The 13,450-nt window shown below is 50.5% G+C and overlaps 1 protein-coding gene across 1 annotated transcript in view; it reads left to right on the top strand.

Annotated features, from left to right (window-relative positions):
* The window catches only part of OTOG (otogelin), an 81,363-nt gene that overhangs the window by 35,127 nt on the left and 32,786 nt on the right, over positions 1–13,450 (top strand). Inside the window, exons 24-30 of the mRNA XM_076002124.1 lie at positions 5,229–5,367; positions 7,063–7,197; positions 7,518–7,664; positions 7,968–8,087; positions 9,874–9,990; positions 10,671–10,827; positions 12,805–12,831. Coding sequence (XP_075858239.1) covers positions 5,229–5,367; positions 7,063–7,197; positions 7,518–7,664; positions 7,968–8,087; positions 9,874–9,990; positions 10,671–10,827; positions 12,805–12,831 — 842 coding nt within the window. The remainder of the gene's footprint in view (positions 1–5,228; positions 5,368–7,062; positions 7,198–7,517; positions 7,665–7,967; positions 8,088–9,873; positions 9,991–10,670; positions 10,828–12,804; positions 12,832–13,450) is intronic.

Raw genomic sequence — 13,450 nt, 5'->3', positions numbered from 1 at the left:
TTGTGTACATATAAAAGTTTATTCATATTAAGAAATATTTTGAAGTAACTTTTGTATTTATATGAATGTGAGTTTGTTCAGACATATATATGAATGTGTATACATGCATATTTATAACCATGGCTATGTGTTTGCATATTTATATGAACATATAAGTGTGGGTGTGAATATATCTCTTGCTTTAACACTTTATTTTTCCCCCTTAAAATTGGCTTATGACAGCTGATGAATTGGCCTTCCAAATTGCTAATTCAACCTTATCCTTGTTCCTTCCAGCCATCAGTCAAGCTGCATTAGATTTTCCCTGTTGATAATTTCCAGTTTCAGTTTTGTGAATCCAGTCTTCTCAACTTGTCATCACCAAAAATATTAGTTTTAAATTGGATAATAAGGACACATTACATCTCTATCAAATGCAGATAAAATAGCATGATGCCTAATATATTTATATAGACTGCATAAATACATAGACTGCATGTGTGAATGTATATGTACGTGGATGTGTATGAAAATGCAGTAATTTATAAATCTGAATATGTTAGTGAATATATACAGTTAGGAATTTGTGTATTTATATATATTTGTGTACCTATGTACCATTTAGCATGGGTGTACATGTATATACAATGTGAATGTATGTATGCATTGGGTATAAATATTATTATTATTGTTATTTTTTTGAGACAAGGTTTTGTTCTGTTACCCAGGCTAGAGTACAGTAGCATCATCATAGTGCACTGCAAACTCAAACTCCTGGGCTCAAGCCATCCTCTTGCCTCAGCCTCCCAAGTAGCTGGGACTATAGGTGCAATCCACCACACCCAGATAATTTTTATTTTTTGTAGAGATAGGGTCTCTCTATATTGCTCAGGCTGGTCTCAAACTCCTGATCTCAAGCGATTCTCCTGTCTTGGCCTTCCAAAGTGTTGTGATTACAAGTGCAAACCACTGTCCCTGGCCCATGTCATATATCAGTGTTCTCATGTGAGGGAACATATACGTATAAGTGTGCATTTGTCTGCCTATAAATATGTACATGCCTACATATGAAAGTGAGTGAGTATACATGTGGGAATATTTGTATATTTAGTAATATAGGTATCTACATGTGGGAGCTTGTGCACCTGGATGGGATTCTTTGGAAACAGACTAGGGCTAGTTCTGTAGGGCCTGCTCTGGGCCACACGGCAGTGGGTAGACTTAGTCTTCTGATGGAGAGAGCGCTAGGGGATGGGTGATCAATGATAAACTGGCGCCCTGATCTTGGAAAGCAAACACTGCCACTGTGCAATGTTGAGAACCAGCCAGCGTGGCCTGCCATGAAGAGGAAGCTACTGGCACTGGGGCCCTAGGGCCCAGCAGAGAAGCTCAGAGGGGTTCCATCTTGGAGACCCACCCAACTAGCTAGATCACAGCCTCCAGTCCCTGCCCCAAGCTGGGATTGAAACTGTCCTGTTTCTCTGTCCCAGAGGATGGCCATAGTGTTTCTTTCTGTGTTAGCAGCAGGGTCACAGTCAAGCCTATCTGCTCTAAAGCTGGTTTCCCCAGATATATCAAGGTGTATTTATAGAGTCAGAGCTCTGGTTGTCTGACTCCAGAAGTCCTCAGGACACAGAGTCCCCTGCAGGCTGTGTGTTTAAGTGTTTGCTGGATTTCATGACTATGGCGAGCCAGAGCTGACCAGGGGTGCCAGATGCAGGTGGCAAGAGATTGGGGGCGGGCTGCCCTGGATTTTCTCGGGATGCTCAGGCCTGGAACTGACTCAGTTCCGTCACTTGACTGGCTTCCAGCCGCTGTGCCAGCATCCCAGCCCTGGACAGGGGGATGGCTGAGCTCTGTAGAATCCTCTCCTGGGAGTGCACTGTGCTCAGAAATCAAATCACAGGCAAAAGCTGTGATTGGAGATGCTGGAGCCAGGGCCAAGGGGCTGGGAATATTTTAGGATTTGGAACCCTGACATGAGGAGGCTTCTGCCTTCACAAGAGAGGCTGACTGGTCGTCGGGTAGGTGTCCTCTCGCTGCTAGGAGACCGGGAGATATAAGAGCAAATTTTTACTTTCTAACTCAGTTTTTAAAATTATGCATTCTTAATACATGGACAGACCTTCCCAACATTCGCTCTCGAAGGACACGGCCCTGTGGCCCAGGTTCCAGCTGCTGTCCTGTGGGGAGGTGAGCGCTGGAGGTGTGACTGGCTGGTGTGGCTCGAGCATCTGCTGGATCTGTTTACTGGGATGGCGCCTGGCTGCCCACCCAGCCCCGCTCTGTGCTCAGTGACGTCATGTCAGCAGTGTGAAGTCAGCCACGCTGGGAGTATTTACAGCACTGCATACGTCGCATGTGGGCGGATGTGCGAGTGGCTATATCCTCAGGCTTAGGAAGCCATGGAGTCAGTGCATGGCAAGATCTGAATATGCCATGTGACTGCAGAGAGCCTGCCCCTCAGTATTGCTGTCACACGTGGAGCCGCGGGTCATGCCCCTGTACTCTCACTGTCACCTGATCCAACCCTACTTCTGCCCCAGTTCCTAGAGATTTCAATATCCATTTAGAGATGCTTTTGGTATCTCCTGGCATCTCAGTGTCTGCATCTTCTCTCTTCCGGTGGTCTTTCTCCACCCTGGTGGAGTGTGTGGTCATCCTGCTGAGCTTGTCATTCCCAATAACTCCATCTGCCCGTATCCCAGTTCCATGCCGCTCACCTCACCTCTGTCTTTCTCCTCTTCCCCTCCCGCTAGTACCCTGACTCCCTCCATCCTGCAGCCCCACGGGGTTTCGGGTTTGTACTCGAGGACCCTGCCACCGCTCCACTGCCTCTCACCCGCTTGACTTGATGTCTTCCCTTCTTGTTAGGACTTCCTTGAATACAGCCCCAGTTCTCTCGCCTCCTCCTGCTCTGCCCTACTTGTTTGGCAAAACCACAGCCCTGGTGACGTCCATCCCTTACTTCCTTTGTACCTGAGTCCACGCAGCTGAGTGTGGCTAGAGGGATATACAAAACCAAGCTGCTGCTCTCGTTTTAAATTCATGACTCAGATCCTCAAAAAGGCCCTTGAGGCTGACGCACTCTCCTTCTGTATTTCCCTGATCTCTTTTATGCTTTCACTCCCCTGATAACCGGATAACTTTTCGCACTTTCTCCTCTCTCCTCACAGCCCTGACACTTCCTCCCCTCTCATTCTGGCTAATGATTGCTTCCTGTTTCACTGAGAGCACTAACGCCATCAGAAGAGAAGTTTCTAGACTCTGGACACACATATTCTGCCTTTCTACCTATACTGCAGACAAACTAGTATCTGTGCTCCTGTCTAAGGACAGTCCCTTCACTTGTCCTCTAGCTAGAGCCCCTCACCCATCCAAGGACGTCATTGCAGCAGCTCTCCGCCTTCTCTCCCTGTCACGAGTTCGTCACTCTCTACCAGATCATCCCCATTGCGTAGAAATGTGTGGTTTGAAAACCTTCCAACCTCCTAGCAACCGTTCCATTTCTCTGATCTTTTTTTTTCTGCAAAACTCCTCAAAAAAAAATTGTCTATACCTGTTGTTTCCAATTCCTGTTCTCCTTTAAGCCCACTCGGTCTGGCGTTTTCCCCACGACTTCATCAGAATTGTTCCTACCAAGGTCGCTGGTAGCCTCCGTGTTGCTGTGTCCAGTGTTCATTTCCGGGTCCTCATCTGCCTAGACTGTGAGCAGCACTGGACACGGTTGATCACTTGTTGATTATTCCCCCTGCCTTGGCACCTTTACTCACGTGGCTTCTGGGACACCACACTCTCTAGGTTTTCCTCCTGCCTCTCTTCTTGCTCCTTCTCAGCTTCCTCTGTTGGTTCTTCCTCTTCTCCAACCTCTTAATGATAGAACATCCCAAGGGACCTCCTCTCGTCTGTATTTGTACTCACTCCCCACTGAGCCCACACGGTCTCACGGCTGGAGGGCTCGTGCATATGCAGACGGCTCCCAGATTTCCGGGACCCAGACTGCTCTTCTGAACGCCGGACTCACACATCCAGCTGCCTACATGACATCACCATATACACGTCTACTGGTCTCAAATTCAACCCGTAAAAGACCGAACATCTGATTTTCTCCCTCAAGCTGGCTTCTGCCTCAGCCTTCCCTATCTGGGTTGATAAGATTTTTCATTCTTCCAGTTGCTCAGGCCAAAAAACCTAGAGTTCATCCTTGAATCTTCTCTCTCACTATCTGTATCCACACTGTCTGCAAATCCTTTTGGTTCTGTCTTCAACATATACCCAGAATCTGGCAACTTCTCACTCATTCCACTGCTGTTACCCTGCTCCAAGCCACCATCATCTCTTCCCTGGTTCGCAGCAGTGGCCTCCCAACCGGTCTTTCTGCTTCCCCCACACCGCTCCAGCTTAGGCTGAGTGTGGCAGCCAGAGCAGTCCCACGATCAAGTCTCCCGATGCTTCCTTTCCTGTCCTAGCAAACTATAATGTTCTTATAGTGGCCTTCTTGGAACCATGGCATCTGGCCCGCCATTACCCCTCCAAAGCCCTCGTCTACCCTCTTGCCCTTGCACCCTCCATTCTAGCCACGCGTCTCCCGAGTGTTCCCCAGGGCCTTCGCAAAGACTGTGTCCTCTGCTCAGAATATTCTTCTTCCAGATGTCCATGTAGCCAACTCTCACCTCCTTTAAATCTCTGCTCACATGTCCCCCAGCCACCCTGTTTAAGACTGTAACCCACTCCACACACATTCCCAGGCCCTGTATCCTGCTCCCCCATAGCATCACTGCCTTCTAACACACTACATTACTTACTCACACTGCTTTATTATTATTATTTCTTATTTAGTGTGTGTCTTCCCCATCTAGAATATAAGTTTCATAGCAAAGGATTTTTCTTCCTGCTTTATTCACTATTTGCTGATGTATCTCAAAGTCCTGGCATAATGCCTGGGATATGGTAGGCACCTAATATTTGTTGGATGAGTGAATAAATGAATGGATGGAGTGGTAAAGAGAGTATGCACTTTAGAGTCAAATAGATCTGTGTTAAATCTTAGCTCCATTATTTACTGGCTGTGTGTCCCTTAACCTCTCTGAGCCGTGGCATCTCCAGGCTTCTGCTGGAGGTTGATGATGTTTGTTGGTGCCCTTGCCTGGGGGCACAGAGAGTGCATTCAGTAGGCAATGGCTCTGTCATGAGTATTCCAGTATAGCATGAGTGTGCCCTGCAAGCTGGTCTGGGCGGTTGTGTTTCAGCCTGTGCCAGCGGGGCTCGTTCCAGTGCACCCTCCATCCCTGCGCCTCCACCTGCACAGCCTACGGCGACCGGCACTACCGCACATTTGACGGGCTCCCGTTTGACTTCATGGGGGCATGCAAAGTGCACATGGTCAAGGTGAGTTTCTGGAAGTGTCTGTCCAGCTGGCTCCATGGGGACCCAGAGCAGCCGTGGCTGAGGACCTGCCAGGGCACCCTGATGCCCTGGACTCCAGTGTGATGCACAACTGGGTGGGTGGGTGGGGGGAGCCTGAGCCCTGAGGTGTGGCTGGCTAGAGACCGGCAGAAGTGCTGAGGAGCAAGCTCAGGGCTGGACAGGGCTCGCCAGTCCTAAGAGACCCACTGTCTGTCCTCTCACCATTATAACCTTGCCCACTGCATCCCAATGGGTTTTGTGTCTGTACTAGTAAGAGCCTGTGCTTTTTGGACTTTTATCATATGTCTGTGGCCTACTGAGACCAAAGTGGATAATTTTTGTGGATAATTTCACTTGATTCTCACAGCAACCCTACAAGGTTTATGCATATAATACCTTGTAACCCCATGTTACAGATGTAGCAGTTTGGGCTTAGGGAAGTTAGGTAACTTTCCCGAGGCCACACAGCTAATCCATGGTAGAGCTGGGGCCAGGTTTGACCAAGAAATCTGAGTCACGTGGTAAAGTCGCAGCCCACCTGGAGGAAGAGAGCTGGTGGTGTGGTGTAGGGAGGGGGCATAGTGAAGGCAGGAACCCCCCAGGAGAAAGGGGCACTGATGAGGCGGGGCAGAGTGTCAGAGACACTCCGAGGAGACCTTGGTTTTGCTAAGGGCTTGTCCATCTCATCATATAAGAGTAACAATAATAATAATAATGACAAAACCTTTTATGGAAGGAGTCCTATCTATGGGGCAGGCACTGTGCCAGGGTCTTTCACATAATTTCAATAACTCCCCAAGATAAAGGTTATTGACCTCATTTTATTTTAGTTTGAAAATTTTAAAGGCAATGCATGCTCTTTACTAACATTTAAAATAATATAAAAGTATATATTAAAAACAGATATTCCCCTTCACATTTCTTCTGTTCCCGTCTCCTGCTGAATAGCCCCTCTGAGCTATCAGGGGTGAATCCTACCAGACCATTTTCCATGGGGCACGTGCACTCACACGCACATGCACGCGCACTTTGGTTTATGTGACTAGGATTCTGCAATTTGCTTTTTTTTTTCTTAACAGTTTACCTTAGACTTTATTTCATATAGTCAGTGCATACTTTTGTCTTTTTAATAGCTGTGTATTAATAGAATTCTATAGAAATAGTGTATTTTAATTTGCTTTATTTTCCCCCATTGATGAACATTTAGGTATTTCCAGTATTTAAATACTGCAGCAAATACGTGTGTGGATGTATCTCTAGGTTCTTAGAAGTGGAATCACTGTGTAAAAAGTTACGTGCATTTAGAATGTTGTTCACCGCCTGTGCATTGTCATCCAAAAAGGCCTGTCCTCCCAACGGTGTTTGTAAGGTGGTGTCCCTTCCCCTGCACACCTATCAATGTTGACCATCCTTATTATATATTAATTAATACATTATCAGATCTAATTCATTATCAGATCTTTTTGGGAGAGTTACTGTGTGCTAAACAAATTGCACTAGGCGTCCAAAACCAAAACTGAGCTTCAGAGAACTGAAGTAAGTTGCCAGAAGTCACATAGCTAAGAAGTAAGAGTGGTTAGAAAACCACTGCAGAGTCCACGTTGCTATTACCTCCATGCCTCTCAACAGGATCTCTTCTCTCCTTGCTTTTATTGGATTCACTTATTTTCTCCTCAGAGCACATCAGATCTCAGCTTCTCTGTGATTGTAGAAAATGTGAACTGCTACAGCTCTGGCATCATCTGCAGGAAGTTCATTTCCATCAACGTTGGGAACTCACTCATTGTCTTCGACGATGACTCGGGAAATCCCGTAAGGCCAGTGCTGGGGAAGATTGTATAGACAGCTTACAGGTTACCAGGGCGCTGGGGGCAGAAGAGGACTAAGAACTCATTTCTTTACCACAGCAGTTTCTCTTGGGGCCCCACTGAATCAAGAGCCCAGACTGAATTCCTGGGCCAGGGTCAGGAACACAGGGGTCAATATTGGGGTGAGGGAGGTGGAGGTGTTGGCGAGGCCCTGGGGCTGGGCAGTGGCTTGTAGCCAGGCCCAGCTGACCCGGGCATTGAGGGGCACTCGGGGCTCAGGCATTGTGCCAGGCACTCGGGTACTGACCATCTCTGTCCCCCTAGAGTCCCGAGAGCTTCCTGGATGACAAGCAGGAGGTCCACACGTGGCGGGCAGGGTTTTTCACGCTGGTGCATTTCCCACGGGAGCACATCACCCTCTTATGGGACCAGAGGACCACAGTGCACATCCAGGCTGGGCCTCAGTGGCAGGTAGTCATGTGAGCAGTGACCCTTAGGGCCTTCTGCTCCCTCCTGGAGCTGAGCCAAGCCACTGGGTGTCCTTGCATGGGCTGTACCTTCACTGAGAAGCCAAGAAGAGCATGCCTCTGTCCTCTCCACCCCCACCCTGCTCTGTCCCCTTCTCCTCTGACATTGCTTCTCTACTGCTTAAAACCATAACCCCAGAAGTTGCTTCTGGGTCCATGACAGACTTCTGAGCTCATGGGGACCCTCCTGCTCATGGGTCCCCCCTGTCATGCCTGCAACTGACTGTGGTGTCCTCTCCCCTTGCAGGGCCAGCTGGCAGGCCTCTGTGGGAACTTTGACTTAAAAACCATCAATGAGATGAGGACCCCGGAGAACCTAGAGCTAACCAACCCCCAGGAGTTTGGCAGCAGCTGGGCTGCAGTTGAGGTAAAGCCCCCTAGGCTGGCTCGTGCCCTGACTCAGGTGCCCACGGCCAGTGCTGAGCCCGGCCCAGGTCGGGGGAGAGGGACATCGGTGTGAGGCTGCTCCGGCAGTGCTCTCTCGTCCTCTGCCTGGCATCTCTAGCCCTAGACTCTGCCCTGTGACCTGCGGGCACACGTCATCCCATCCCACAAATCCAGCTGCCCACCCTGCCCCGGACCAAGTGCTGGTGGAAGGGCGGGGGGTTGGAAAGGGAATACAATCTGTCCCAGGAGAAATGGCCACCTAAGTGGGGGAGGTGAGGCTGTTTGTGCATGACCTTCTCATTTGACTTGGTGCCCTCAGGGCCTGGCACTAGGTTTGGCACACAGGAGAGGTCAAGAGAGACTGAGGTGGGTTGAGGCAATCAAAGAAGGCTTCCTGGAGGAAGTGGGATTGGTGCTGGTACTTAATATATTTAAATAGCTGAATGTATCAGAGACAAGGCCTCTGGAGGGAAGGACATTAGGAGAGGCAGAAATAAGGCGATACCCCTGAGATTTGTGAAATGTTTGCCTTAGGCTGTCAAGCTGTGAGCTAGGGGGACACAGTACTGAGTTGAAAGCAGGAGACCTGGGCTCTTGTCTTGGGTCACTCATTGACTTGCAGGGTGACCTCAAATAAGTCCTGTCTTCTCTGTGGTCCTCTGTGAAGTGAGGGGACTGTGCCAGGAGAGCAATGGATTTCCTTCCTGTGACAACTCTAATCAGTCAGAAGGGGCTGCTGGGGAACTGTGTCCAGAAACATCTAAAACCTGTGTCAGGTTCGGCTGTAAGGGGCAGTGTGATTGATTATTTATGTCTGCCGTGGGAGCAGCAGCGGAGAGTGGTGATATGAGTGTCACATATTTGCCTCTCCTGGACCGAGTGATCTTAATGCTCCGCTGTGAAGCGGACAGATGAGCCTGTGCAGGCTGGGGTGGGGAGCACGGCCTGGAGCACAGTGTAATCCTGAGGTGGGACAGGCTGTTCCCACAGCCTCAGAACAGTGTGCCCAACGCCCCATCCCCCAGTGTGGTAGAGAAGCTGACTGGGTGGCTAACCTTTGTCCTCCCTCTACCACCCTGTATTTCTCTCTTGCTTATGCTCTTAGACTTACCCTGGTGGTAAGTGCAAATGTAGGCCTGAGAAAGGGGGTCAGCAGACATCAGGGAAATCCGCGTTAGTTATCTGTTGCTGTGTAACGATGTTATTAGACTTAGCATTGGACAGCACACGTGTGTCATCTCACAGTCTCGGTGGGTCGGCAATCAGGGCATGGTTTGACTTGGTTCTCTGCTTGACATGTCACAAGGCTGCAGGCAAGGTGCCAGCCAGGGCTGGGCTCTCCTCTGGAGGCTCCACTGGGGTGGGGGACCTGCTTCCCCACCCGCTTGCGGGCAGCATTCAGCTCCTTGCAACTGCAGGGCTGAGCGCTTGGGTTTTGGGCTAGCTCCTGGCCAGAGACCACCCTCAGTTTCTAGAGACCACCATCACTTCCTGCCACGTGGGGTCCCCAGCATGGCTGCTTGCTTCCTCATGGCCAGCAAGGGAGAGATTTCTGCCAGATGGGTTCTGTGCTCACATACGCAGGACCGTGCTCATCTCAGCACCGTGGCCATCTTCTGTTGGTTTGCAGCAAGTCTCATCAGTCTCTGACACTCAAGGGGAGGGGATTATACCAGGACACGAGGCAGGAGGCGGGTCTGTCTGCTGCACCAGGCAACAGGCATTTGGGGGGTGAGGAGGTCTGCAGCCCTGCCTTTGCCTCTCAGTGCCCAGACACCCCTGACCCCCGGGATACATGTGTCCTGAATCCTCTCCGAGAACCTTTTGCCAAGAAGGAGTGCAGCATCCTGCTCAGCGAGGTGTTCGAGACCTGCCACCCTGTGGTGAGTGGACCCCATCCTCAGCCCCTCCCCAGCTCCCTCCTAACTTTCCCGATATCCCTTCAGCTCCCAGACTCTCCCCGTCTTGGAAGAGACATCTCAGGTCTGGAGGGGAGACCTGCCATACCCCTGCCTCCAGCCTGCTCAGACGAGTCCGTCCTGTTTCCCCAAGTGACCCAGCAGATGGCCAGCCAAACACAGCTTGGGCCCTTTCAGGCCCATCTTACTCTGGCTTTCTCCTTATCAGGAAGTTCTTCTGAATAGCAAACCCAAAGCCCTCAGGCCGTGCACTGCCTGTTCTGCCCTCAGTGGGCACAGAGGAGGCTGGTGCTCAGCTCTGCACGGCACCTCCAGGCCTTGAAGGCCACTGTCAGAATGGCCCTGGCTGTCTCTGGCCCTGGTGGGGCAGTTCAGACTCTGTACCTGTTCTTCAGCTACCCAGAGCAACCAGCCTGGGTTCAGGGGAATAGAGAGCCTGGCTCTCGAAAGTGGGTGTCTGCCTGGTCCATGGAGCTCTTGTTTCTTTCCTACTTGGCTACCCTGCTACCTCACACCCCACGAGATAGGGCAGCTCGCCCTGTCCCTTGGTCCCCTCCTGTTTATGCTGGTGGCCATCAGCTGAAAAGCTACAGGTCTGACATCTAGGATCTGTCTTCTGACCTCTGACTTTTGACCTCCTCCAGGTTGATGTCACTTGGTTTTACTCAAACTGCCTGATGGACACGTGTGGGTGCAGCCGAGGTGGTGACTGTGAGTGCTTCTGCGCCAGCGTGTCCGCCTACGCCCACCAGTGCTGCCAGCACGGGGTGGCTGTCGACTGGCGAACCCCACACCTCTGCCGTGAGTGCCCCGGCCTGGTCATCCGGGAGGACAGAGTGGGGTGCCCTTGAGGGCAGGCCCGTGGGGTAGCATCCCTCTGGCCAGCATTTATTGAGTACCTACCATGTGCCAGGCACTAACTGCTTTGAATGTGTTTTTCACTGAATTCTCACAAATGCCCTTTGAAGCAGGACTAAGTATTCCTATTTTACAGTTTGAGAAACTGAGGCTGAGAGAGACCACGCATGTGAAGGGCTTGGCATAGTGCTCGCAGGGGTTGCTGTTGTGTCATGGAGCCACGGGTGTTGCCATGTCCTGAGCCCTGGGGGTCCAGGCAGGATGACCCTGGGAAGAAGATGGAGCAGAACTTGTCTTTGGCCTCCCTCTTCTCTGCCTGTTGTTCCCTGGACCCTGTGCCCTGGGTCCACACGCAGTCCAACTCCCTCTACTTCCCTTAAAAGTCCTTTAGGAGGGAGGACACATACGCTTACTGAGGATCTACTGTGTTCCAGGCCTTGTGCCTTGTCCATTACTTCATTTAATATTTAGGACTAGGCTGAGGAGAGTGAGGCATTCACCTGGGCTGTGATATTTAAAGGGGCACCAAAAATTATTGCAAAATATCCTTGGTGCACAAAATATCAAAGGGTCAACATTATTGATTTTCCACTTTGCCCCAGGCTCTGATGAGGCTCAGTTGCATATTATTAATAATCCTATCTTTATTTTAAAATTTTGAAATTTTGTTCATCATGAATTTTTGGCATTAATTTTGATGTTTTAAAAATATTGCATCAAAATGGCATCTGTCTCTATTGAGATATTTAGTGCCCACTTAAATTTTGCATCTGAGGTAAGCACTTTGCCTTACCCTAGTCCAGGACCTGACAAGTCTATGGGGCAGATGCTAGTAGTGGTCCCACCTTGTAGAGGAAGGCACTAAATTTCAGAGAGGTGAAGTAACTTGTCCTAGTACACACAGCTAATGAGTGAGGGAGATGGAATTTGAACTCAGGTCTGACCCTAGAGAGAGACAGCTGACTTTTAATGTCTCTTCTGGGCTTCCTCCCATCACCCGGGTTCATGCTTGAAACCAGAGACCTGGGGATCTTCTAATTTTCTAGTTCAGTCTCCTGAGTCCACAAATGAGGGAAGGGAAGTCCTTGCCCATGGCGACATGGTAGTCAGTCTCCTGACTCCTGGTGCTCTTTCCAGAGGGCCATGCCACATGTGTTGGTGGTGGGGTTTGGACTGTGGGGTGGAGTTGGTGGTTCTCCTCACACAGAGCCTACGTGTGAAGCAGACCCCTCCTCAGCTTTATCCCAGGTCCACCCACTGACTCTTCATGGTCTTGCCCCTGGCTGAAGGGTCCCCTGCAAGGTCCCTAGCTCACCCGGGTGGACTAAGGCATCCATAGCTGAGATGCCAGGGAGCAGACTGTGGTTCTCATCTGGGACACTAGAGGGCGCGCTGAGCTTGCGCTTTGTAGCTCACACTTGGCACAGCCTGGTGGGCGGCAGCAGCTCTGTTCAGCAAGGGGAACTGCCCAGAGAGGCTTGAAAAAGGCTGGGATCCTGCCCCCACCCCCAGCCCCTTCCCACCCAAGGCTCTTGGAAGACTGATGTTCATCTTGTGCTGGCATTCCTCTCAGGACCTTCTGAAACATTTCCAATCGGAGCTTCCACCGCTTGGTTCTAATCCTACCCTTTGGGGACATACAAAACACACCCATTTTTGCCCATTCATTCATTCATTCACTCAACACATCACTGAGTGCCTACCCTGGGCCAGGCTTTGAGCCTTGTGCTGGGGGTGCAGAGTGGAACCATTATATTTCCTCCCCCTTAAGAAACCTGAATCCAATGACCATGCCTGGACCTTGGAGTTTGGGAGGCAGGCCAGGCCTGGCCCTAGGGGAGAGAGGGAGGCTGGGGTGCTAGGGGCCTTGACACTGTCTACTGCCCCAGGCTCTCAAGAAGTCTCTGTTCTCTCTTTCAGCATACGACTGTGACTTCTTTAACAAAGGTAAGCCTGTCCTCCCCAAGTGGGGCCTCAGGGGTTGGGGCACTGCCAGCCCTGCCTTGATGCCATGTCAGCATCAGCCAGCCTAAAGTGCTGCTGGCCCTGGAAGAGCTGTGACCAAGAGCTGGGAGGGCCTCCATCACGCAGAGAGATCCCTGAGAGTGCAGGGCCCAGGGGTGCCCTGGAACTCTGTCCCCAGCAGTTCCTGCAGCCCCTGTCTAGGGCCCAGGCCAGACCAGGTCCTGGGGATTGTTCTCACCCAGAGCAGCTTCACCAGGAAGTGGAAACCCCATTGCACCAACATGCCAGCCCCTTGGCCTCCATAAGCTAGCTCAGTAGGCCCATGGAATGTCGTCTTGGGTTCCCTGAAGATTTGAGTTGGCAAAAGCAAACATAGATTGCTCTTTCTGTGGATGGCTGGAGCAAAACATATGGCCTTTCACATTCATCTTCAAATTCAGCCAAGGTCACAGGGCACCAGGATATGCTCCAACATCCAGATTAATGAAGATGAAAACACAGGTCATAACTAAAGACCCGAGAGAGGTTAATGTCCAGTGTTAGAGCCAATTAGTCAATTTAATCACTAGGGTAGGGTGGACAGAAGGGCAGTACTTTTCAG

This window comes from Microcebus murinus, chromosome 4 (assembly GCF_040939455.1).
Source record: "Microcebus murinus isolate Inina chromosome 4, M.murinus_Inina_mat1.0, whole genome shotgun sequence".
NCBI lineage: Eukaryota > Metazoa > Chordata > Mammalia > Primates > Cheirogaleidae > Microcebus > Microcebus murinus.
Note: the sequence above shows the minus strand (reverse complement) of the source record. Positions and strands in the feature narration are given on the sequence as shown.